The sequence below is a fragment of the Thermobia domestica genome, chromosome 13, assembly GCF_964235325.1.
Source record: "Thermobia domestica chromosome 13, izTheDome1.hap1.1, whole genome shotgun sequence".
NCBI classification, from domain to species: Eukaryota; Metazoa; Arthropoda; class Insecta; order Zygentoma; family Lepismatidae; genus Thermobia; species Thermobia domestica.
The window spans coordinates 42,825,766-42,850,094 of NC_137466.1; the positions used below are offsets into that span (position 1 = coordinate 42,825,766).

General features: G+C 37.6%; 1 protein-coding gene across 1 annotated transcript; it reads left to right on the forward strand.

The window, feature by feature from the left end:
* The first annotated feature begins 480 nt into the window (after nt 1-480).
* LOC145668119 (uncharacterized) lies at nt 481-22,275 on the forward strand. Its single transcript, XM_081735665.1, has 2 exons — nt 481-556; nt 21,826-22,275. The coding sequence occupies exons 1-2, from the start codon at nt 503-505 to the stop codon at nt 22,192-22,194; spliced, it is 423 nt and encodes a 140-aa protein (XP_081591791.1). The 5' UTR covers nt 481-502; the 3' UTR covers nt 22,195-22,275.
* The last annotated feature ends 2,054 nt before the right edge of the window (nt 22,276-24,329 follow it).

Sequence of the window (24,329 nt, forward strand, 5' to 3'; positions counted from 1 at the left end):
CCGGGTTTCCCACGCCAAAGGTGTGTACGGTAATCGCTTAGCCAAGAAGAATGGGTGACGTGGATTCATTCTTAGGTGTAAGTACATGTAGTTCAGGTGCCAAGTAATATCGACATTTAAAAGAAAGTAATTTTAATCTCCTAATAACAGATAGCTGAACAACACAACTTCTGGTAAAACAGAGACAACATGATTTTATCTAAGTTAAAAGGTTCTTGCATCACTACTCTCCAATATTTTCATTCACTTTTGATGAAAGTACAACTAAAATGTGTATAATATTTTATAAGCATCTTCCCTTACACAACATTTTATTAGTTACTCTGATATGAAGAATTCACTTTCCTTCCGGTGCATCGTGTGCAGTAGTATGAAAAATACTTTAAATAAAGTCACCAATGCATGAACTTCAATTACGTTTAAGAATTGCGTAACATGAAAAGGGATGATTACCTATATAAGATAAGATACAGAAAGGAAAGACATCAGTCATACTCAGTTAATGCTTACGATTCTTTCCTCATTATTTTCTACCAGAAACATCATGATGAAGTTGGTAAGTTATTAAACATATTTCTTTTAAAATAAATTTATTATATGATGAGTTTTCAAAACATTTTGGGTAGGTAGAAGGTTATAACAATAATTCCTATTAAATTTAACACGCATCAGTCTTTCGCACAGGATTTTCGAAATGGAAAGTGTATGTTAAATGAAGTGTAGGAAGTTGTACGTTGTCATCAACATCGCCAAAGGGATGCACCAAAACATCTGCAGGAATACAGTTTCGGGACATCATTCTTATTATTACTTATTGTTTCGTCTTCAAGACGCTGCATCATCAAAGTGTGACACATAAAAATAGGTATGTGCACAAAGAATACATTAAATATTGTTCCAGTTCCGTATCCATGAACAAAATGAGAGCGGCTGTAACTAAACCATATCTATACTAAATACGTGCAATTAAGTTATTAGGAGTCTAAACATGCGGTTACAGAGATATCAATAGTTCCAATTAAATACGACTACGTCTCTCGTCCTTTTTTGAATTTAATTAGATTGAGCACTTACAGTTTTTAAGTTCCAATAAAATCATTACATTATATTTTGTAAAATAGAGGTTAAAGAAAACTTCCTACTACAATATTTTAAAGGCATATATGTGGTGAAATTAGAGAAAACTTCTATATTTTGAGGAACATTTCTTTAAATAACATTCTAGAAAAATACTTAGTTCTATTGAAATTTTGGTTTGAAATAACCCTGTAAGAAAGTAGTTGAGGTAGATTCGACACTTTCTCTTTTGACCACCCCCCAAAAATTAAACTTTTGAAAATTTTGACTAACTCCCTAATTACTTTCTTGAATTGCTAAGATCATTCTCATTACCTTAAAATTAGAAGAAGCATTACTGCTCTGTTTTGCAATAGGCAACAGTTTTAAGTATCAAATTATGGAAAACGCTGTCTAACAAACGACTGCTTGTCAGTAGTTCTGTCGACGAGGTGGCGAGGTTCACCACAGAATAGGAAACCTGATTTAAACTATAATTAAACTGCTTTTTTCTGAATGACTATCAAGCCGATTATTTTTCACTTTGATGTTTCACAGTCCCTTCATATCAACAAAGATATTCAAGAAGGGTCATATCCCAAAATCTCATTTTTTTTCATAAATAAAGGAAAGAACAAATAATTCCGTAGACAGGAAAGAAGTTGAATATGTAAATATGTAATTTAATACCTCGTCACCTACTCCATATATGATCAGTTTTTACATATTTATCTTTTTTCTTCTCTATGGAATTATATTTCATTCCTTATGTCTGAAAAAGGGAAATTTTAAGATACGATCCTTCGTCAAATAGTTGTCGTTTTTCGTCCGTCCATTCGTCCCGACACATGTACAGTCGCCGGAAGGCTATAACGTTAAACATATTTTTATGCCCCACCATTGGGTCTAACAGATTCTTTCCAAATTCGTTAATTATAATCTTGTTTAGTTAATCCTTTTGTTACATTTAATGGGTTAATGTGTTAGTGTTTCGTTACGATTACTGTTTATTTTAATTTCTAAACTTAGAATTTTCGTAGTTTAACTGACTATTGTATTCTTGAACTGTACCAGATTATTATATTTTATTTAAACTTCCAATTTAAAAGAAATTTAAATAACAATTTTAATTTATTATTATATTATATTATATAATTAATTGTTGCATATTGTAGAAAACTCTTCATAATACGAAATTTTACAAATATTCTGTGTCCACAATGTTTTTAGTCTAAACGTAACAACACAATAGGTAAATCTAGCAAACCCTAAAACTTTTCCACTGATGAAAGCAGCAAAACAAAATGAAAAAAACAAATGGAAATTTCTTATGTAGAAATAATTTCTATATATTAATGTTGATTCATGGTCGGAAACAAGAAATATTAAATCAGAAATAATTACGTAATTATAACGTCAAAAGAAAAAGAAAAAGAAATGGAAATTTATATTACATTATTAGAAGAAGAAGAATAAATCTTGAATTTAAAAAAGAAAAGAAATTATTAGAATATATATATAGATTGTAAACAAAATTGAATTTAAAAATAACTGTTTGTGTAATTTTAATTAAGATTATAATCTAATAACATCTGGAAAACTAGTAAACTTAACTAACTAACTAACTAACTCTATGACCTATGGAACCCGGAGGTTCAATGCCGCGTTCACAAAAGCTCTCCACTGACTTCTATCCTTAGCTAACTCCATCCAGTTTCTACTCTGTATTCCAATCTCTGCGAGATCCATCTTAATATTGTCCTCCCATCTGCGCCTAGGTCTTCCTAATGGTCGTTTTCCGATTGGTCTTCCAGTCAAGACTTTGAAAGCGTCTCTACTTTCTTCCATTCTAGCTACATGACCCGCCCATCTAAGCCTTCTAGACTTGACGACCCTAACAATGTTGGGTAAACCATATTATCACGAGAACATCGAGATTGATCGAAATTTTTATAATTTCGAAAATTATACATTTTATTATTGAAAGTGAATGTCACCCGGAAAAATACCAAACTGTGAAAAATAAGTTATTATTGGTTTGGTTAAAAACAGGAAGAAGGACACCAGGAAACTGAATAATACTCATACGACAAAACAATTTCTTCAGTGAAAGTGAAAAGCTGTGTTTTCTATGCATACGTCACAAAACTATTATTTCATAGTCTAGAATGTACTGGCCCGGAAGGACATGAGAAAGAAAAATAACAAATGAGGCAAATATAAAAACTCCTGGTTTCTAAACCGGGGTGTTCAGTTTTTGATGCAGGCTCGTTCAGTTACGTTCAGTTTTGGATGGAGTCTCGGTCGGTCTTGGCTCGCATCTGAGAACGCGTTTTAGTCTCGTCTCGAGTATACGCGAAAGTCTCGTCTTAACGATTCTTGGTTAAGTCAACAGTCTGATGGACCAGAACATGTAAGTTGTGTATTTTATGGTTTTTCTTAATTTTACACATCAGTATGGTCAGGCAATGCAATTCTCACAGTCCTCGTAACCGTAGGTTATGATAAACCCGAGTAGTAGTATAATAACAGCAATAATAATAATTGTAATAGCAGTATTCTATTGTAATGCTATGCATTCTTGATTTAGTTATCAGTTCATGTATTGCTGATGGATAATTACGTCTGTTATTTAGAACATTGAGATAATGCTAATAATCTATTCACAAGTGGGTGACTCACATATTAATCCGTCATCATTATCGGGTCTAGAATAGCACTGTACGAGTCACACCCACATCTTGTATAGATAACCTCACATAATAAAATGAGATAGCAAAAGGTAGATTATTGAGTACTCATTGTCTCTCATAAATAATTATAACCCCATTCTCCTGCGTCAGGTTGAGTGAGCAAATACTACATGACCGAGGTAAGCACGAGTAAGTGATAGATATGGATAAATAGGTACTGAATAACCTTAACCATCAAGACAATTACCAATACAGATTATCACATTACCTGTGATATAAATTATGATAATATGGTAACATTATATGTGACATTAGTAATGAATAAATCAGTGATAATAACCAATTATCTGTAGTAAGGTAAAGATCTGTAATCAGTAATCATCCTTAAAACTGTGATATGGCTCCCCGAAATGAATAAGAGGACTTATGATTGTACTGCCTGAACATAATTATGTGTAATGCATAAACCTTATTTCTATTTGTAGTGTTGGTTACTTAAACTTCTGATTCGCTCTCAGTGCAATTTTCATATTTCATTTTACTACTTTCACTAGTTAACTATGGCTAATACTCGATCACAAAGTAGGTCTAATAGTGCAACACCGGTTTCCATGATCCTTCCCCCTGTCTCCTTAGATGTATTTCCGATGGACCGTCTGAAAGTGTTGACAGATTTTTGGCAAATTTTAAACGTTTGGCCGAGATCAACGCGTGGACACCCGATCGGATTAAAGCTATCTTTCCCACATGTTTAAGTGGACCGCCTTTGTATTGGTACAAGACACAGGAAGAGTCTTTACGTAACAAAGACTGGGCGGGTTTGAAAGCAGCGTTTGAGGAGCAATTTGGGTCTTGTCAGATACCATTAACAGCACTTAATGCCTACAGGTCGCGAGTTCAAGCCCCGGGCGAACCACTAACGCACTACGTATTTGAGAAGAAGTTCTTGGCAGATAAGTACAATCCCACCCTTCCCTTTCAAGACTTTATGGCAGATGCTGTTATTGCTATGCTTCCCCAACACATGCATTATTTTTCTCAAAAGACGTTCGCGAATTTTGAGGCATTAATTAAGGAAGCATTTACCAGGCAGAAGGCTGACCAGTTATTACACCAGCGCATTGCGGAACAACAGCGGGTCGTGTCATGTGACCCTCAGCTTTCCCCAGTGGCCCCGTAAGCTACTGCCAACCCAACTGTATATTCTACTCCCCAGATTAGGCAAGCAGACCCATACGCCGAAATAATGGACAAGCTGGACAAGTTACAGCTCCAGTTCAATTCCCATAAGGCTCATGTACATTTTGCAGAAACTTCATCCAGACCCCCCACCCCCCGCGCAACTTCTCCTGCTCCGTCCTATCAACAGGATTACCGCAGAAGCCAGGAAGCATGTAACAATTGTGCTAAGTGTCATCATCGGCACGATAAGCCTCCTATGACTAAAACTAAACAGGGCAACAAGAACAAGGAATCGAACTCGGCCCAGCCGGCCAATGTAAAGAACCAGAAGAAGAAGAAGAAGCAAAATAATACATTTCCAAAAGGCAATGATAATTACCACGCGTATTATGGGCAATTTCCGCCGGCATACCCTCCGTATGCCCCGCCATATCCGTATTACGGATACCCTCCGCCGACTCCTTACGCTTTCCCACCCCATCCCCCTCCCCCGACAGCCCAACCACCAAAACCGTTCGAACCTGTTCCCGATCCAAAAAACTGAATTTGCTTCAGGAGCCTTCAGCTCCTGGACCAGCCCCTTCAAGTCCATCTCACCAGCCAGTCCCTAACCATGATACCTTACCTCCTACCACTCTCACCCTACCACTACAGTCTGAAGGCCAATTATTCTACGTTCAGGGTTCGATAGGGAACGTAAAACGCCGTTTTCTGATTGATACTGGAGCAGAGAGCTCCCTGTTACCGTGGACAGCCTTACCACGCAATGTGACTGTATTTAAGATGGAAACAAATCTGTATGGTGTAAGCGAGAAACCGTTATCGCTTAAGTATGCAGCATATATTAAGATTAATTTGGCCGGTAAATCATTTACGGTTTTATTTAGGCTTATTCCAATTCCTAAATTTCCTATTATTTTGACTAATAATTTTTTGAAAACTCATCAAGCCGTAATTGAATATCAGAATAATACACTCACATTACGTCATTTTGGCTGTCGTCCAAATTCAGATCAGAATATACCCGTAGGCTCTACTCAATTGCCTCCTGCAGTTGCTTCGAAAGTGCAGACGAATCAACACTTTACTTTGGTTTGTAAACAAACCACAACCGTCCCTCCGCGCTCTGTTGTTTTCATTCCACTTGATATACCGTTAGGTGTCAATTTTAGTGCTGTTCACATACATACACCTATCAACAGCAACCTAAAACGTTGCTTTATTGCTCACACAGTAGCTAGTACAGATAACATAGCGGTTCCCGTTGTAAATCTGGCTTCCACGCCCAAACACTTTCACAAGGGAACGCCTTTGGCTATTGCGTCTGTTTTACCAGACATTCCTGAGTCGCTACATGTAAATACTGTACGTAAGTTGTTTACACCGACTGCTGAGCATGCACAACAGAAAACAAAAGAACGCCTTGCGAAAATTGGTCACCTTATTGATTCATAACAATTCAAAATTAACAAAGAGTTGAGTAATGAACAACAACAGGAATTAAGGGATGTCCTTACTAAATATGCTAGTGTTTTCAAATGGTCTGACACTGATTTTTCCCATATAGATGCATATGAAGCCACTCTTGACTTAAAATCTAGAGAACCTTTTCGATCCCCGATGTTTACGGTGCCACACCGATTACGGCCTAGGGCAAAACAACAAGTACTGAAATTATTAGAGATGGGTATTATTGAATTAAGCAATTCAGCAACTCGGAATAATATTCTAGTAGTTCCCAAACCTAATTCTGACGATCTGCGCATTTGCTTGGATTTACGTAGACTCAATCTTGCCTGCCATCCAATCCGGGATTCTCCAGCCAATATGGCGGACGTTATCGAGAACCTAGCAGACGCTACGTACTTCTGCTGTTTCGATTTATCGCAGTCGTTTTTTCAGGTCCCCTTAGACCCTGAGGACCGTCCTTTTACTGCATTTTCCGTACCGTCCCTAAATCTTAAGCATTCCATGTACCAACTGACAGCCATGCCCATGGGGCATGTTAACAGCACGATTATGCTCCAACGCATTTTGCGTGACATTTTTGAAAACGTGGATCCCAACCACCTTACTATGTATGTGGATGACCTTTATTTAGGGGCGCGCACGTTTGAAGAACTGTTGGTAAGTCTAGACAAAGTACTAGCGACTGCACAACGTTACTCGGTTTTGTTCAATCTCAAAAAATCAATGTTTGGCGTGACAACGCTAAAGTGTCTTGGCTTTATAATCCGAGCAGGTCACATTCAACCAGACCCAGCGAAGATTGAGGCTATTTTGAGCATCCCCAAGCCCCAAACTGTCAAGCAATTACGGTCTTGGTTAGCCTCGGTGAATTTCTTTCGAACTTTCTTTGCCAATATCTCACTGAACCTAGTACCGCTTTATCAAGCTCTAAAAGGATCTCCGAAGAAATTGGTGTGGACAGATGAATGCGAGAGTGCATTCCAACAAATGCGCCAGGCTCTAACTAACCCACCCCTTCTTCAGATATATTCAACCCAAGATACGGAGCATGCCCTGGTGGTGGACTCCAGTTTAATTGGCGTCGGAGCCTGTTTATTACAGAAACGCGCCTCTGATGCCGACTGGCACCCGGTGCAGTTTGCATCATCCCGTCATCCGCCAAGGAAGACGCCCCCACCCATCTATGAGCTTGAATTATATGCGGTCTATTTTGGGCTTAAAAAATTCTATAAATATTTAATTGGACAGGAATTCACCATTTACACCGATTCACTAGCGGTCACAGCCATGAAAACCTCGAATCACCTTAGTCCCAAATTACTGAGGTGGCGAGATTTCTTTAGTACATTCTCTTTCAATATCAAACATTTGACCGGAAGCAAGAACGGATTGGCAGACATGATGAGTAGGAACCCACTTCCGGTTACGCAGGAAACGATAGCGGAAGCGGAAGAAACCCCGCATGAGTACCAAATGCTGGCTCTCGACAAACGAGTTCATGTAGGTGAACTACAGCGCCAGGACTCATTTCTAGGGAAGATTATACGCGCCTTACAAACTGAAGATACCTCTCAGCGCCAATATAACCAATGGAAAAAGCAATTCACGATTTCGAATGGTATCCTGTATAGGAAGATCAAGGCCATACCTAACGACAGACTAGTACTCTGCGTTCCTAACAGATTACGGGATTCGATCTTTAATGAACTACACACGCATTCATTAACCCACCCGGGATTTACCAAATTACATCTGCTAGTTAAATCAAAGTATTACTTTCCGCAGATGAAACAATGGCTATATCGGAAATTAGATAGGTGTCACGAATGCTCTCTATTTAAAAGATCGTATAAACCGTCTGTCGAAACAGTGCAACAACTACCCCACGACACTATCTTCAAGTGCTTTTCCATTGACTTGGCCGGGAAGTTAATCGCTTCCGAACCAGATCAATATCAGTACTTCTACTTGGCGACAGACCATGCCAGTGGGTTTGTTATCACTGCACCTGTAAGATCCCCCACGTCAGAAGCTTTCATTAGTTTCTTTATGGACCATATAGTGACGCCCTACTCTTGTCCATCTCTCGTTTTATGGACAAACAAACATCCCACACGTCCACAAAAACGCGGCAATTCTTAGCAAGTATGGGGGTAGAAGTTTGCTACGCCCTCCCCCACCATCATCAAACTTTGGGGCACGCTGAGAATCGAATCGGAGCCATCCAGAATGCATTGCGGTTCCTTACCAAGGAACAACACGCACGATGGCCGGCCTTTCTACAGACCGCCACTGCTACTGTAAATAAGACACCCCTTACGGAACTTCGCGTCAGTCCCTTCTCGATCCTGTTTGGTATCGAACCAGCGTTCATTATTGATCGTGTGCTTAATGCACCCGACCAAGAACTAAGCAATCACGAGAGGCTAACTCTTGCACGGGAAACGCGCGACTACGTGTTATACCGAAGGAATCAAATATTTGTACGGCAACGTGAAAAATTGCATTCTAAGAAACAACCGACTGAGTTTCTCCCTGGATCTAAAGTCGTGGTGCAACGCATATATGCCAAACCCGGTGATTGCAGGAGTATTCAACAACTCTTTGATGGTCCCTTTGAAATTCACAGCCGCCTAGATGGTAATTCATATATGGTCTTAATGAACGGTCAACAGGTCCTAATAGCAAAATCACGTCTGAAACTATATATACCGGATGAAAATCCGAGTCCCGAATTTCAGACGAAGTACAGACAATATCTGTAACCACATTCCTTGGTAGCAGAGCAATCGTGTAGCATTCCGTGTATAAATGCACCATATATATATATATATATATGCTCAAACGCCCGACTTTGTCTCTTGTTTTCACATATATCATACCCTGCTTTTGTATCCAGAGGTTCCGCAAACCCCACCTACCCGTGTCTACCCCTCTACCTCCGTCACTATCTAGTGCCGTAGTTCCCCCCAAGCCCCTCCCATGTGGGTTATTTGTAGACGAAAACAGGGCAAATGACTATCTCCAGCCATTGCATGCACATTTCTACACTTATACATAATGACTGCTTGGTCCACGCCAGCGTGCATACGCGTAGCAGCCATATTGGTTTTCCCATCCATGTGTAATTGATTTCATTTTCGTCACTATTTCATGAACCAGCTTGTTATTGAGTGTTACTTGCATAATGCGGACACGTCTCAGTGTATATGCAGCTTGTGCAGCTATTCGTTCTACGAGTAATCCTACACGCTTCGTAGGCTAACGTATGTTACCCTCCTCCTTCCCTTTCAGAGACAAATGATCTTACGTACACATATATGATGCATTTTTTTTCATACAAGGAATAGCTTATTTAGACTTCCATATGTTATATTATTTACTTTTATTCTCAAGTGTAAAAAAAAAACTTAGGCATATACCCACAGGGGTCAGTAAGTTCATCACGGTACTTCACAAATAAACCACGCTTCATGTCATCCCATGATGCATTTTCAAACAACAACTGTTTACAGAACGAGTTTGTTCACTGTAAAAGGTTTCATTGTGTAAAAACAATAGATAATTCAAGGGAGACATGCGCCCCCTTGAATTCTAAGGGCTTTGGTTCCCCCCGAATTGTACGCGTGCACCAATTACACTGGTCCCCCTGGAATCTTGAAGGAATACCCCCCACATTGACTCTCAAAAATGGTCACCATAATAGTTACAGTATCTAATATACTTCATCCTCCCCACTTTTCCCTCGCTCCGATCAACATTTGAGTTATTCCTATGCGAAAGTAACTACAAACCAATACAAAATTCTCTAACCAATATTTTGGATCTTTTCTCGGCGAACAACACGTAATTGCATAAAATACTATACGGTTACACGGGACATTCATTCATTTGATTCACATGACCCCCCCAGAAAAAACATATATACTATACTGTTACGCATAACAACGATATATATTCCATTAGGTTTCATACACATGATTTCCGTGTAGTTTAAAAAAATCCCTTTAGGCAACAAATGCATTTTTTCCGGAAGAAGGAGAAAGATTTAGATAGACTTCAGCATAGGCTGAGTTTCTGGATTTACACAAAAAAAAATATAAAATATTCCCAGGAAAATACAACATAGGTTGTATGTAGCCCTATTCCCTGACCCACCCATTCCTTCTTTCTCTCTAAGCAAAAAAAAATTTTGAGCACGTCTCAAATAGATACGGCAATAAGTAAGCTCATTCCCGTGGCAATAAACTTACATTCCTTGCCTTTCACCCCACTGAATGCATTTGTTCCCACGTTTTCCCGAAACACATTTTCGTGTGTACAAACACAACACACGAATCCATATACAAACACATAAAAAGAATATCTTTCGCGTCGCGCCCAACCGAAGTGTAAGTTAATAGTACATTCGTACTCACCACGCCACCCGTTTGGAGCATCTTCTTCACGATGTGCACATAACAGACTAATTACTTTAATGCACATCCCCGTTTGATTTGCATAGCTTGGGAACCACTTTCACTCAGGGTTTCCCCCTCCTTCCTGATCTTTTACGGTCGTAGTCAGGAGCTTCCCAATGCAAGTGCATTCGCACGCATCAGTGAATCCTGCGCCAGTCAGGTGGCTATCCTGCCAAGAAGGAATTCCCACCGTGACCTTCACCAGGTCAACGAATTCTTCTGTACTAAAATTAACTGTCTTATGACCCCAACTCGTACAACTCACTCTTGGGAAGTAAATTATTGCATGCTATAAGGCACGACATATAAAAAAAAAGAGAAAACAGAGCACTTGCATTTGCATTTCGTTTTAATAGTTCAATTGTAGACTACCTGTAAGACGAGTTCGTTTTCTCCCTTTCAGGTGGCTCGTCTCTGTTTTTGGCCTTATTGCAGTACATCCCGTGAGGGCCCAAACCCCCTTCGATATGGTAACTCTGGTTACGATTATCAGTGCCGTGGGTACTGTAGGATGTGTGATATCCATTATCTTTTGCCTCTGTTGGTGTCGATACGGCAGACCCAAACAACGTCCCAGATTCTATAACTCAAATATTACATCACAGTTCACGCATCCTCGCCTAAGTGCTTCTTCCACTCACAACAATGGGGAAGACCCCCTTCTGTTAACACGTTTGGAAGGACGCCGTGCATCAACACCTTCGCTACACGATCCCGCACCTGATTCCTTTACCACTCCACCCAGACCTGCATCTCCTCCTGTGGATACATTGCTTAGCCCGAGATATTTCTCACAAACACCATTGTAAATATTCCCTAATATTAGTTGGTGGTGGTATCTTCTATTCGTCTTATCCTTAATCAAAAAAAAAACAAAAACAAAAAAACAACAATCACACTCTCTTGTGCCTATTAACCTTTGATTCCCCTTCCCTTAACCCTTTCTGCCTACATTAATGTTTACATTCATGGCAGATTGCACTGAAAGGGAATTACAGGTGCATCTTGGATGCACATTAATCTCCAAAGGCTAAGGTTTGTGCGTAAAAGGAAAAACCAGTGGAATATGCAACATTCCCCTGATATTTATGTATCTATGTATTTACTTTATTTAGTTGATTTATTGTATGTATATATATATATATTTTGTGTTTATATTGTTCATATCTGTAACATGTATATAATGATTAACGGGTGTGATAATCCATTGCCTACCATACGAGTCAAACAATCTTTTTTCTACAATGTTTGAAGGTAAATTGATATGCAACTTTAACGCTTTACTCTTCTGGATCCCATCGATACATTTAATTATAGGTTGTTCGTCCTTCCTGGACATACTCTTTCGATGTATTAGTCACTGTACTAAAGGTGTTAACGCTGTATTTGCACCGCTATTACAACCTTATGCCTCATTAGCCACCCTTGGTAGCAATCACTAGTTAATGTTATTCTTCTTCCCTCTGTCCCTGCACCAAGCATTCTAGGCATGAAACTGACGTTGCATCTAGTATATAGGAAGTGTGCTTCACGAGTTTCATGACACATAGTGTTTTCCAGTGCCTTGCTGAACTCCGTATACAGGGTGACCATCGAACTATGATCGAAATTCACAATTTTGGGCATCCATTACAGGATTGCTCAGTATTATTTTTTTAAGTGGGGGAATATCACGAGAACATCGAGATTGATCGAAATTTTTATAATTTCGAAAATTATACATTTTATTATTGAAAGTGAATGTCACCCGGAAAAATACCAAACTGTGAAAAATAAGTTATTATTGGTTTGGTTAAAAACAGGAAGAAGGACACCAGGAAACTGAATAATACTCATACGACAAAACAATTTCTTCAGTGAAAGTGAAAAGCTGTGTTTTCTATGCATACGTCACAAAACTATTATTTCATAGTCTAGAATGTACTGGCCCGGAAGGACATGAGAAAGAAAAATAACAAATGAGGCAAATATAAAAACTCCTGGTTTCTAAACCGGGGTGTTCAGTTTTTGATGCAGGCTCGTTCAGTTACGTTCAGTTTTGGATGGAGTCTCGGTCGGTCTTGGCTCGCATCTGAGAACGCGTTTTAGTCTCGTCTCGAGTATACGCGAAAGTCTCGTCTTAACGATTCTTGGTTAAGTCAACAGTCTGATGGACCAGAACATGTAAGTTGTGTATTTTATGGTTTTTCTTAATTTTACACATCAGTATGGTCAGGCAATGCAATTCTCACAGTCCTCGTAACCGTAGGTTATGATAAACCCGAGTAGTAGTATAATAACAGCAATAATAATAATTGTAATAGCAGTATTCTATTGTAATGCTATGCATTCTTGATTTAGTTATCAGTTCATGTATTGCTGATGGATAATTACGTCTGTTATTTAGAACATTGAGATAATGCTAATAATCTATTCACAAGTGGGTGACTCACATATTAATCCGTCATCATTATCGGGTCTAGAATAGCACTGTACGAGTCACACCCACATCTTGTATAGATAACCTCACATAATAAAATGAGATAGCAAAAGGTAGATTATTGAGTACTCATTGTCTCTCATAAATAATTATAACCCCATTCTCCTGCGTCAGGTTGAGTGAGCAAATACTACATGACCGAGGTAAGCACGAGTAAGTGATAGATATGGATAAATAGGTACTGAATAACCTTAACCATCAAGACAATTACCAATACAGATTATCACATTACCTGTGATATAAATTATGATAATATGGTAACATTATATGTGACATTAGTAATGAATAAATCAGTAATAATCATCTATAAACTGTGATAATATAAATTATGTAGTTCCTCGTTATGAAGTTTCCGCCATTCCCCATTCCCGTTCCTCTTGGGTCCGAATATTCGTCTCAGGATCTTGTTCTCAAATACTTTCAGTCTATGTTCTTCCCTCAGAGTAAGTGACCATGTTTCGCAGCCATACAGAACAACAGGTATGATTATCGTAAACTTAAGCGAGTTTTAATAGTTACAAAGAGATCATCGACAACATTACAACTGTTTTAAAGATAGATATTAGATTTTGAAGGTTGAAAATGAAAGAAATTAATATGTACAGCCAGTGGCGTATTTAGGGGGGGCTTCCGGGCTTGATACCCCCCGAAATCTTACACTATAGTAAAGTATATGAAATAACTTGCAGAATTTTCACATTTTGAGGCAAAGCCCCCCTGAAAGATAGCAAAGCCTCCCGAAACAAAATCGTAAATACGCTACTGTGTACAGCTAAAAGGTTCGTTCTACACTACACAATGATTCGAAACTTTATATGATCTAACCAACATGTAATGTCAAAATTGCTGTACAACTTAGAATTATATATAAACACGAAATTTATATGCTATCACCTTATCAGTATGAATGCATATATTCGACGGTTAGTTACCAAAGTAGCATCCCTTTTACTATATTTCTTAGTTATCGACATCAGCGAAGCACAATCTTGTAATCAGAATATGGAAGCATCATCCTAAGTTGTGTTTCTTAAAGAAATGGATTGCTAGTAATTTAATGAAGATATATTTATGCTTCAGATATATATTGATGTAATGTGGTAATGAATTGAATACGTAGTTGAAGTAAACTTGACGAATTGGGGTGCTCAAATAATATACCCTATTCATGATGTGTAGTTAGGTGTAGAGTTTGTAGATCGCTGATTCTTATTGACAGTAAGATGCATAATTTTAGTAAATGGAAGAATGAATATGATATTCTCTCGGTATTCCGTCAAACAGCTATGTTTACAGGAATTCTACCCGATAGTGTTCATAATCATATTCTACTGGTAAGGTTTTGTTAGCAACAAAGAAATATTTTGGAGTTAGTTAATAATAACAAATACCATAAAACTTCGTCATTACGTATGCAATGAATAAATTTATGGGATTTTTTTAAAAAATAACATCATATGTATGTATCTATTTGATCTACATTATTTCAATGATAACTGGTTACAATAAGAATGACATATATGGAATTTCAATTGTTTAAATTAATATTTTAATTTGTCAATATCGTTTCTCATATATAGAAAATACAAAATCACGGTGTTACATGTCTCATGTAATGTGATCTTTATTCCGTTGTAGTTGATCATACTTCCTCAACACTTACCTGATTCTCCTGATCGGATGTTATACAGTCAGATTCGTTGATTTGTCCACGTTAATATCTACGTGGTGTCGACGCAGAAGTAACAGCATCTGAAGATTGTTTTATAATTCAAAATGTCATGATACGAAGCTGTGATAGCGAAGCGCATAGCAATAACCGGGCCAAATTTCATTCACGAGAACTTTTCGGATTTTCTTCCTATCCTCCAAAGTAAAAGTAATCTACTGGAGTGAAAATTGAAGAAAAAAAGGGTTTGTCAAAAACTGCTCTAACAATTTTGTTTATAGACATGAATGTTTGGAATGTTAAGAAATGAATTTTTCATTAACAATCTTATAATATAAATTTTGTCATTTTTGTACGATAATTAAGAAGGAGTTATTTAATTTAAGGTCTTTCCAAAATGATAATTGTCCCCCAAACGACCAAGCAATTTTGTTTTTATTTCGGAAATAAATATTTGAAAAACAAAAACTTCTAGTTTAACGTCCAACGGTGCCCTTTACGCTAAGAGAGACGGACGATTAACCCTTTTAAATTTTGGGTTTTTAAGGTAATTTTTAGGCTTTCAGTCAAGCAGCTACAGTATCAACACTATTGACGCTAGGATCATGGTCCATACCTCGTGTTTTTTGTAATAAAGCAGAGTTTCCAACTGCATCAGTCAAATTTCCCTATTACGTACCAAATACGAGAAATTCCCGCTCAAATTGCGAAAAAGTGATTTTTTGAAAAAAATCCTCTTTCATCTCAAATTTCTCCGCTCAGGTATACGACACGCACATGCGAATGGTACCAAAAAAATACTTGGCTTCATTGTGAAAATAATGAGGAACGAAGGATGTACGGGAAAACTAGTCTTGACGCTATAGCCGATTTACCAATATTCCCTCGAAAATACATTTTCAGTCAATTTCTATACAATCCGCTTCAGCATAAAGACTAATCATTGTAGGAACATGAATCGTATCTCGTCTTGTTTGCCATGAATCGGCCTTTCGAACGGTATAACTTGCATTTCCCTATCGTGCACCTGAGGGCAGAAATATCCCCCAAAATGGAAATTGATGTAAAAAAAAATCCTCTTTTTCGATTTGGGCGGGATTTTCCCGCTTCTGGTACATAATCGGGAAATTTGAGTGCTACATTTGGAAACTATGCTTTATAACGAAACCAACGAGGTACACACTATTTTTCTCAGATTAATAGGGATGCGTCACGAATTTTTTTTAAACTCTAAAATTTACCTTTTTTAAAACATGCCTTCGTTTGTGACGTCAGTGCCCCCCAGGCATCGCCATGCGACTGGAAAATGCCCATAAAACATATTCTTTGATGCTTCCATACTTGAATAAATGCAAAAATACTCGGTGTGAAAAGCTTTACCAGAGATTTATAAAGGAAATTTCGAAGGTCGACGCAATGGCCTGTATACAAGCAAAAAAATTTAAAAGGGTTAAGGCAAGAGAATGATGGTAGAAAAATTGATGGAATTAAAATGAAATGAAATCTTTAGAGTTTTACGTCACACGGTTATGTCGGCTAGGCTAAAGGAGACGGTGATGATGAGAAATGAATGAAATGGTGGAATGAATAAAGTGGGAGGAAACGGGAGAACCCCGAGGAAACCCACGCACACGGTGTTTGTCCACCACATAGTTCACTTGGCGGAAGCAGGGTTTGAACCTGGGACCCCATACACCAAAGATGAAGGCTCTACCACTGAGCCACCGCGGCCCCAATTGATGGACTTAGCCGCGGAATATCTTGCCGAATATCCTTCATAGATTGTTTCATTCAGTGTAATTCATGTGTTTCCTTTCTTCTCATTTGATGGCACAAATTCTGGAATAGACGCTTCCTTTCTCAGAATAATTAAAGGCCTCTCTGATTCTTTGTTTGGCACAATACTGATTTCCTCTTTCTCTTGTGCTGCAATGGCGTCGAATTCCTCAGGTTTCGTTTGTAGAATAGGTGTTATATTCACTCTGTTTTCAGTTGTTGCACTTGGATTGGCTTCAACAGACAATGACTGGAGAAGATTATTTATTAAATCCTTTCCAACAGTGAGAGTAGCTTGAGACAAGTGTCCATTGTTGTCATCAACTACAGGGATTTCACCAACTACAACTTCATCATCTAATGGTAAGTTGACACTTTTATCATCACTTTGTAGTGCTTCGGCCATCGGTTTATCTGCTGGAAGCTTCAAAACTTCAAGAACTGCGTTGAAGTCAACCGCAGCCTTTTGAAGTTCATCCTTGTACACAGTAATAACTTTTCTTGCAGTACGAAGATCTTCTTCACTAACATTTGGCTGAGTGGAAGTACTCTCTATGTTTATGCATACACTCTTGATGCATTTTATGTAGTCAACAGCGTCCGGATTGAAAGGATACAGTCCACATTTGCGAAATCCATTCTTTATTGTTGACGGTGTTGCTGCTGTTGCTAGGACCTCTGCAATAAGTGGTACAAACTGAACTCTTGTAATGGACGATAAATTATGTGCCGTTAGATAGCTGCGAAAAAAGAAATTCCAATTTGTTTTTAACGTCTTAAAGACGGATACATCGCATGGTTGCAAAATGTGCGTTGCATGAGGGTACAGGACATACAATATGATCTCATTGTTGTCACAAAATTTGCTTGCTTCATAAGTTAAGTGAGTTTTGTGACCATCGATAAAAAGTATTACAGGCTTAGGTACATCGTGATCTAATAGCCACTTATTGAAACCATTGGCGACCCACTCAAAGAATGTCTCACTAATCATCCAGCCAGATTCGGATCGTCCTATCACAATCGAAGAGGGAATATTGGGTACAATATCTCTGGGTACTCGCGACTTGTATGGATAAACGATCATTGGAGCAACGGTTTCTCCCGAAGCACTAAATGTTCCTAGAAACGTAAGGGTTTCCTTTTCCTTATCTTGAGCCTCATAAATATTCTTCCAGCCTTTTGGTCCCAAACTTTTTCCAGATGATGGGCACAACTGAAAAGAAGATTCATCCGCGTTAAAAATTCTACGTGGATCTTTTAGAATGGAAAGATTGTTCGTACTGGTGAGGTAGGTCTTAAGATCATGAAACCACGAACGTATATATTCTTCTTTTACAAAACTTCGGCAGACATTTGTAGGCTCAGCTGTCCTCACTGCAATATTTGGATGTCTCTTCAAGAAAGATGCATACCAGGTCTGTTGTGTTTAAATGGTGTTTTGCGTTTGTCGTCTACAACTGGGGAAACCACGTTGAGAAAGTTCAATAAGCCAGTTTGGAAGGGCTTCTTCTTCTGTTTCACTGAGATAAGTGAAACGTCCCATCTTCCCAGTTGTTTCTTGTACCCGTCCATGTAATTTGTCTAAAACTGTTGTCTTTGGCACACCAAACCTTCTACAGGCTTCACGAACTGAAAGTTGTTTTGTTCTTACAGCTTCTAAGGTGCACTGCATATCAAATTCCGAATAGCGGAAAAATTTTCTTTTATATCCCGGAGCCAAGCTATCTTTTAAAAATACACAAAATGTAAAATGCTTCGCCATATTTCTAACAACAAAATGCATTGCTATATTATAAAGCAGAAGTAATCAAGAATAAATCAACAAAAGCTGTCTTTCAATATTGATAATCTTAATATTTCAGTGTTCTTCCCGCAGGTTCTGACCTGAAAAAACTTGAGCCGAGTTGAATCGATAGTTTTTATTGCCATTAATCGGATGATGATGACGCCCCAAGGACGTGAGACTTAGAGTTTAACGTGAGCTCCGAACCAATTGTATTCCCATGGGAAATTGAACCCAGGACTTTATTACAAAGCAGCATACTTTAACACTTACCTGAATTTTGTTGAATTTATTTATGTCCTTTAAGTATTTGTGGCACATGACGGGATAGGGGAGGGAGAAGGATGAGGGAAGGTGTCAGCCAGAGCCTATTATGTAGGTAACATCATGACATGCGCCTGGTATAACTGGCAAAACCCTTAAGAAACCTGTCAGAAGGGCCGGCATTGGGGTTTCAACCCGCACATCTCTCCATTCCCAATTCGTAATCCAGCAGGCTAGGCACTGGACAATGTGTCTGGTGCATGCCTCCAAGAAATTATTATTTCTCTCATTCAGAGAGACGTGGTAGACGTACAGGAAACCCTTCTTGTTTTCGTTTGTTTGCTTGTTTCTTTGTTTATTACGGTTTAACGTCCCTTCTTACCATCGAGACTATGTAGAGACGTGGACCTACAGTTTATAGTAATATTCGAACCGCTTTAATTCGTTCTATGCTCTCGCGCTTGGAATTGAACCCGGGACACAGAGCACCAAAGGCACGGGTGCTACCCATTAGACCAGCGAAGAGGGCTTCTTGTTCTCGTGTAAAAAAAACTTGGTTTCAGATTGAAATAGTAGATCGTTAGAAAAAGAAACTTTCAACTAAGTTACTGAACAAATTCCAGTCAGGAAAACGCGAAACATAGTATGAACCAGTGCGGTCGACAGGTGGCAAGAAATATTCCAATAGTCGACCAACACGAGAAACAGGCGGTCGATTTTTAGAATATGACACGAAATCAAAAATTTTATACTTCATGTTGAAAAACAGACCTTAATAGCAAACAGGAAATAATTTGAAGCAATTTGGCGCACTCTCAAATAATCCAATAAATCGACCACCCTTGGTCGACAATTGGTTTGTATGGGAAAGAAAAAATGCCAAATTCCGACCACATTTTAACATGTATTTTTTCATTTAATACTTTCCAGTTATTGACAAATTATACTGTACAGCTTCTAGAATAACTTAGTTATGTAACAAAAACATTTCTTACCTCACGTACTATCTATATCCTCAGAAAAGCGAAAAACAACAGGTGCACAAGATTCTCATTACACGCTGTCGCAAACTGTGCACCTGAGTCGTAATTCTACAGATACGTCGAAATTTATCGGTGAAAGACGACCAGCTGGCCACGGGAGAGGGAAACAATGATTGTCATTGGTGGTATATGATACAAGCTTTATAGTGAATCATTTTCCGCTCCAAAAGACCATCAGATATATTTTATATACACAATAGTAAGCAAAAATGGTCGACTATTGGATGGCGGTCGACTATTGGCGAACTCACCCTATACATGCACACATATTTTTGGTGACACTATATGTTCAGTCACAATTCTAAAATGGCCCACCATGGATTTCTAGTAGATAAAATAGTTAAATTGGGTAGAAAAAATATGTGTACTCGTGGCTTCGTAGAAACTTTCAGAATGGTCGCGAACTGCGTCGAATTTTAGTTTCCATAAACAATTAACTCAAGTTACTCGCTTCTTTCATTAATCTTACCATTGTTCAAATGAATATATATATATATATACATACATATATATATATATATATATATATATATATATATATATATATATATATATATATATATATATATATATATATATATATATATATATATATATATATGCCAATTTAATATTTCTTAGAATAACTCAGTCCACGAAACTCTGGCTCGAATCCCGGTGCGAACTCATGTTATTCGGATAGCATGTTAAGCTGTAGAGTAGACCCATGTCTCATATGGCCTCAGTGCCAAACAGGACACTTAAGATCCAAACCAATAACCAACCTTAAAATAATTTACGTACCTCTCATCTAGACCAAATGGATTATAGTTCAAAATAGAATATTCAAATGTTCCGCTAGATGGCAGGTAGTGATAAACTTCCTTAAAACACTTCTTGAATCTAAACAATCTAATAACCTCCTCCCTACATTTCAATCTATATATATTTTATTTCTTGTTTCTTTGTGTGCAAAAACAAAAGAAATTAATCATTTGAAGTAGCAAGAACAATATATATGACTAACTTACATTAACATGATTTGGAAATTGTATACATTGATATGTTAACAGAATCACGACGACTTCTTACTAATTTTTATGGTAATTTAGTTATATGTTGTTATTTAAGTATCTTCGGAATGTACAGATACAATTGGGTGTTTTAGACGTGTTTCCACCATTTTCTCATAAAGGATTGTAAAGATTTTGTTTGTTTCATATATCAATATACAGTAATAATTCATTTAGAATAAATAAAGAATAGTTTTATCATGAAGAGAAAGCATAACTGGGTAAAGTTTCATAGATAGGATAGTAAAGAAATGTGTAATGACAATATCAGACGAGTGATTCTAAACTTAATTCTCGTAGAGTACATTTATTATCCAAATTCAATTCTGCCACTCTCTTAAGTCTATTGCCTATATTTAAATATGGTATCAATTCTCGTTAACCAACTCTGATTTTCCTGCGTCAGTCATTTTCTTTAAATGTGCACATCACATGAATTATCTTTCTTCTATCGGCTTCATTACGTCACACACCCTTAAACATTGCACAGATGACAGCATTAGCCCTCACCGATTCCATATCGGCTTACTGGCTGCCAAACAATGACGAGAATATTTCTTCCACCAATCATTTATGAAACGTTCTCATAAACTCAAACTCAAAAACTTGGGTAAAGTCCAGTTTACTAGGTTTTTTTCTGTTTTGTAAGGGTGACTTTTACCTTTCTATACCCTTGGATTACATCATTATTGTTCAACTGTTGTTGTGACGATGTTTTAAACGAACAAAATTTTGGAAATTGTATTTTAGTATTCATTGTGTTCGGTAAAATTTTAGCACCTGTAACTTGTCGAAACTGAGTTTTAAGAAACAAAGTTTACGCACATATATTTAATTATCTAATACTGAATCCGTTATTTAAAACAAAATTATTTGACTTAGTACTTCTTTTCAGGTGATCTTCGCTGCTTTCTTGTCTGCAGCCTATGCCATTTCCCCTGCAAGATTTCCAGCTGGTGTCTCTCCTCAACAATGCCCTAACTATCCTTACTGTGCCATTGGTCAACCAGCAGTTCAGGCTTTCGGAAACACAGCAGGTGCTTTAGGAAGTTTGGGACTCGGAGGAGGCTATGGTAATTACTACGGTGGACAACTTACCGGTGGCTATGGTGCATCTGTTGGTTCACCTGCACGTGTTCCAGCTGGTGTGTCTGTTCAACAGTGTCCTAATTATCCTTATTGTGGAATCTCACAGCCAGCAGTTCAAGCTTTCGGGAACACTGGCTCTATAGGAGGATTTGGTGGTAGTTACGGAGGATATTAACCTACAATATACTAATGTATTTATAGTATTACAACTAGAATGAACATTAGTTTGTATATAAATTAAAAACTAATAATTAATGTTTTGTGTTTTCCATTTGACTCCTCCTCCTCCTATTTTCGGTTGTAACGTACCTTAATATAAAAAGACGCGTCCGGTGCAAAGTCCGAGACTCACAAAACAAAGTTTATGGGTTCAACCAGTGATTTATGACTTCTACGTTATAATAATATGAATAATTTGTTCGTTTAAATTAAACATTAAAAATAACTTTTAGTTATTCAATTTTAATATAATTCTTTGCAAAAGTCAACACAAACATAGTGCACCCAAAAGTCAACAAGAGTTCAAAATGGATTCGAGCCAAACGCTTTTCAGAACACGAAAGGCCTTATGCAGAGTCGTTTTGACTTATGATTAGCGTCATACTAAAGAGTTTTACTAACATATATTTCCTGCAGTGGTCAGGCCTTTAGTGTGATGCTAAGCATATGTCAAAACAACTCTGCATAAGGCGGAAATTTTTTAGAAGTTTAAGCAGAAGCAGTTAAACATCAAGGGCCGTAATCAGAGTCGTTCTGACGAGTGATTAGTGCCATACTAAAGAGTTCGACAAACATATGTTTCCTGCAGTAGTCAGGCCTTTAGTATGACGCTAATCATACGTCAAAACGACTCTTCATAAGGCGGTAAAAGTTGAAATGTTTCAAAACTAACTATATTAATAGCCTTTGTCCATTTCTATGAAAAATTAGACATTTGAGCTTACCATAATATTTACTAATTGGGTCGTTTAAATACAGCACCATATTGGATAGATGTGCTTCCGTCGATAACAACCAGTCTAATTCCACATAAGAGGACATTGCATAACTCTCACTACTATATTTACTGATTTATATTTACAAGTAATCAAATATTTGCACAATACAAACAGCTTAAACGATAAATTCTGAACTTTTGTAACACTGTTCCCAGCAAACCATTTTGACGTAATCAAATAATAAGTAATTCGCAAAGATAGCGTCGTTTGATATAACCAAGAAGGTTCGTTTTTTCTTCTTCCTTATACTATAGACATTTACCTTTCCGGTCAGATGTTTTACTGCACGTAATATGCATAGTTACCCAAAAGCTCACTATAAATTTTGAGCGCTACTAGTAATTATGTTAAGAAGCACTGGAAACTCACTTGCTTGTAGTCGCTAACGCTCTCACTTTTGGTGCGAGCGGTGCCGGGTTCGATTCCCAGTACTCGGTCGAAAAAGTGTGAAACGCTTTTTCAGGCCAGCCATCCCGAACGAGGCTTTCCTGAGTTTTCCTCATTCACACCGGGCAAATGCCGGGGTAGTACCTAACTTATAAGTCCCAGACCGCTTCCTTCCTTCTCCAATCCTTTCTTCCTTCCCTTTCCCAGGAAAGTGTGTTCGCCGAGGGATGTGTGGGCTAAATGACCATAGATGCCGAAAGCGCAGAAATCTCTTATCCTAAATCCCTAATTACAGTGAAACCTGTTTATGTTGGCCACCACCATCGGTTCCATTGAAAAGTGGCCAACTTAGACAGGTGGCCAACTTACAGAAAATAAGTGTGATTGTTGTATTTTTAGAATAGGATTTCTAGTATTGATTACAAAATATGAATAAGCATGGCTCACCAGCTACTTTTAAATAATGTATATAGAGTAATCATAACAATATACAGTACTAGAAAAAAATACTACAGAATGTTTAATATAGGTACTAGTCTGGTACCCTAAATTATTCGTATTGAAAACACATTAACACAAACAGCCATAAAATAGAAACTGTACGCAGTTTATTGAAATTGACATTGTAGCACACAGAGTTATTCAGATTGAAAATAAGAAAAGTAAAATTATAAACTGAACAATTTATATGCAGTTTATATGAATTTTTTTCGACAGTGACCAATATTTTCTGTAGATACCTTTTAAAAAATAGCAAATCAGTTATTATACAATTATTATTTATGGTGCTTCTTTCTAAACGCATTTCTTTTAATCGTTTTTTCAATATGCACATTCTAATTTTGTAGTTAACTACCTCTTGTTAATAAGCTACAAGTAAAAAGATGTTTTGAGATAAAAAGATGTTTTGAGAAGGATGTTAAGG

Coding starts and splice junctions, on each gene's coding strand:
- LOC145668119 (XM_081735665.1), top strand. CDS start 503: ATGCTTACGATTCTTTCCTCATTATTTTCTACCAGAAACATCATGATG. Junction 557..21,825: donor GAAACATCATGATGAAGTTG/GTAAGTTATTAA, acceptor ACTTCTTTTCAG/GTGATCTTCGCTGCTTTCTT.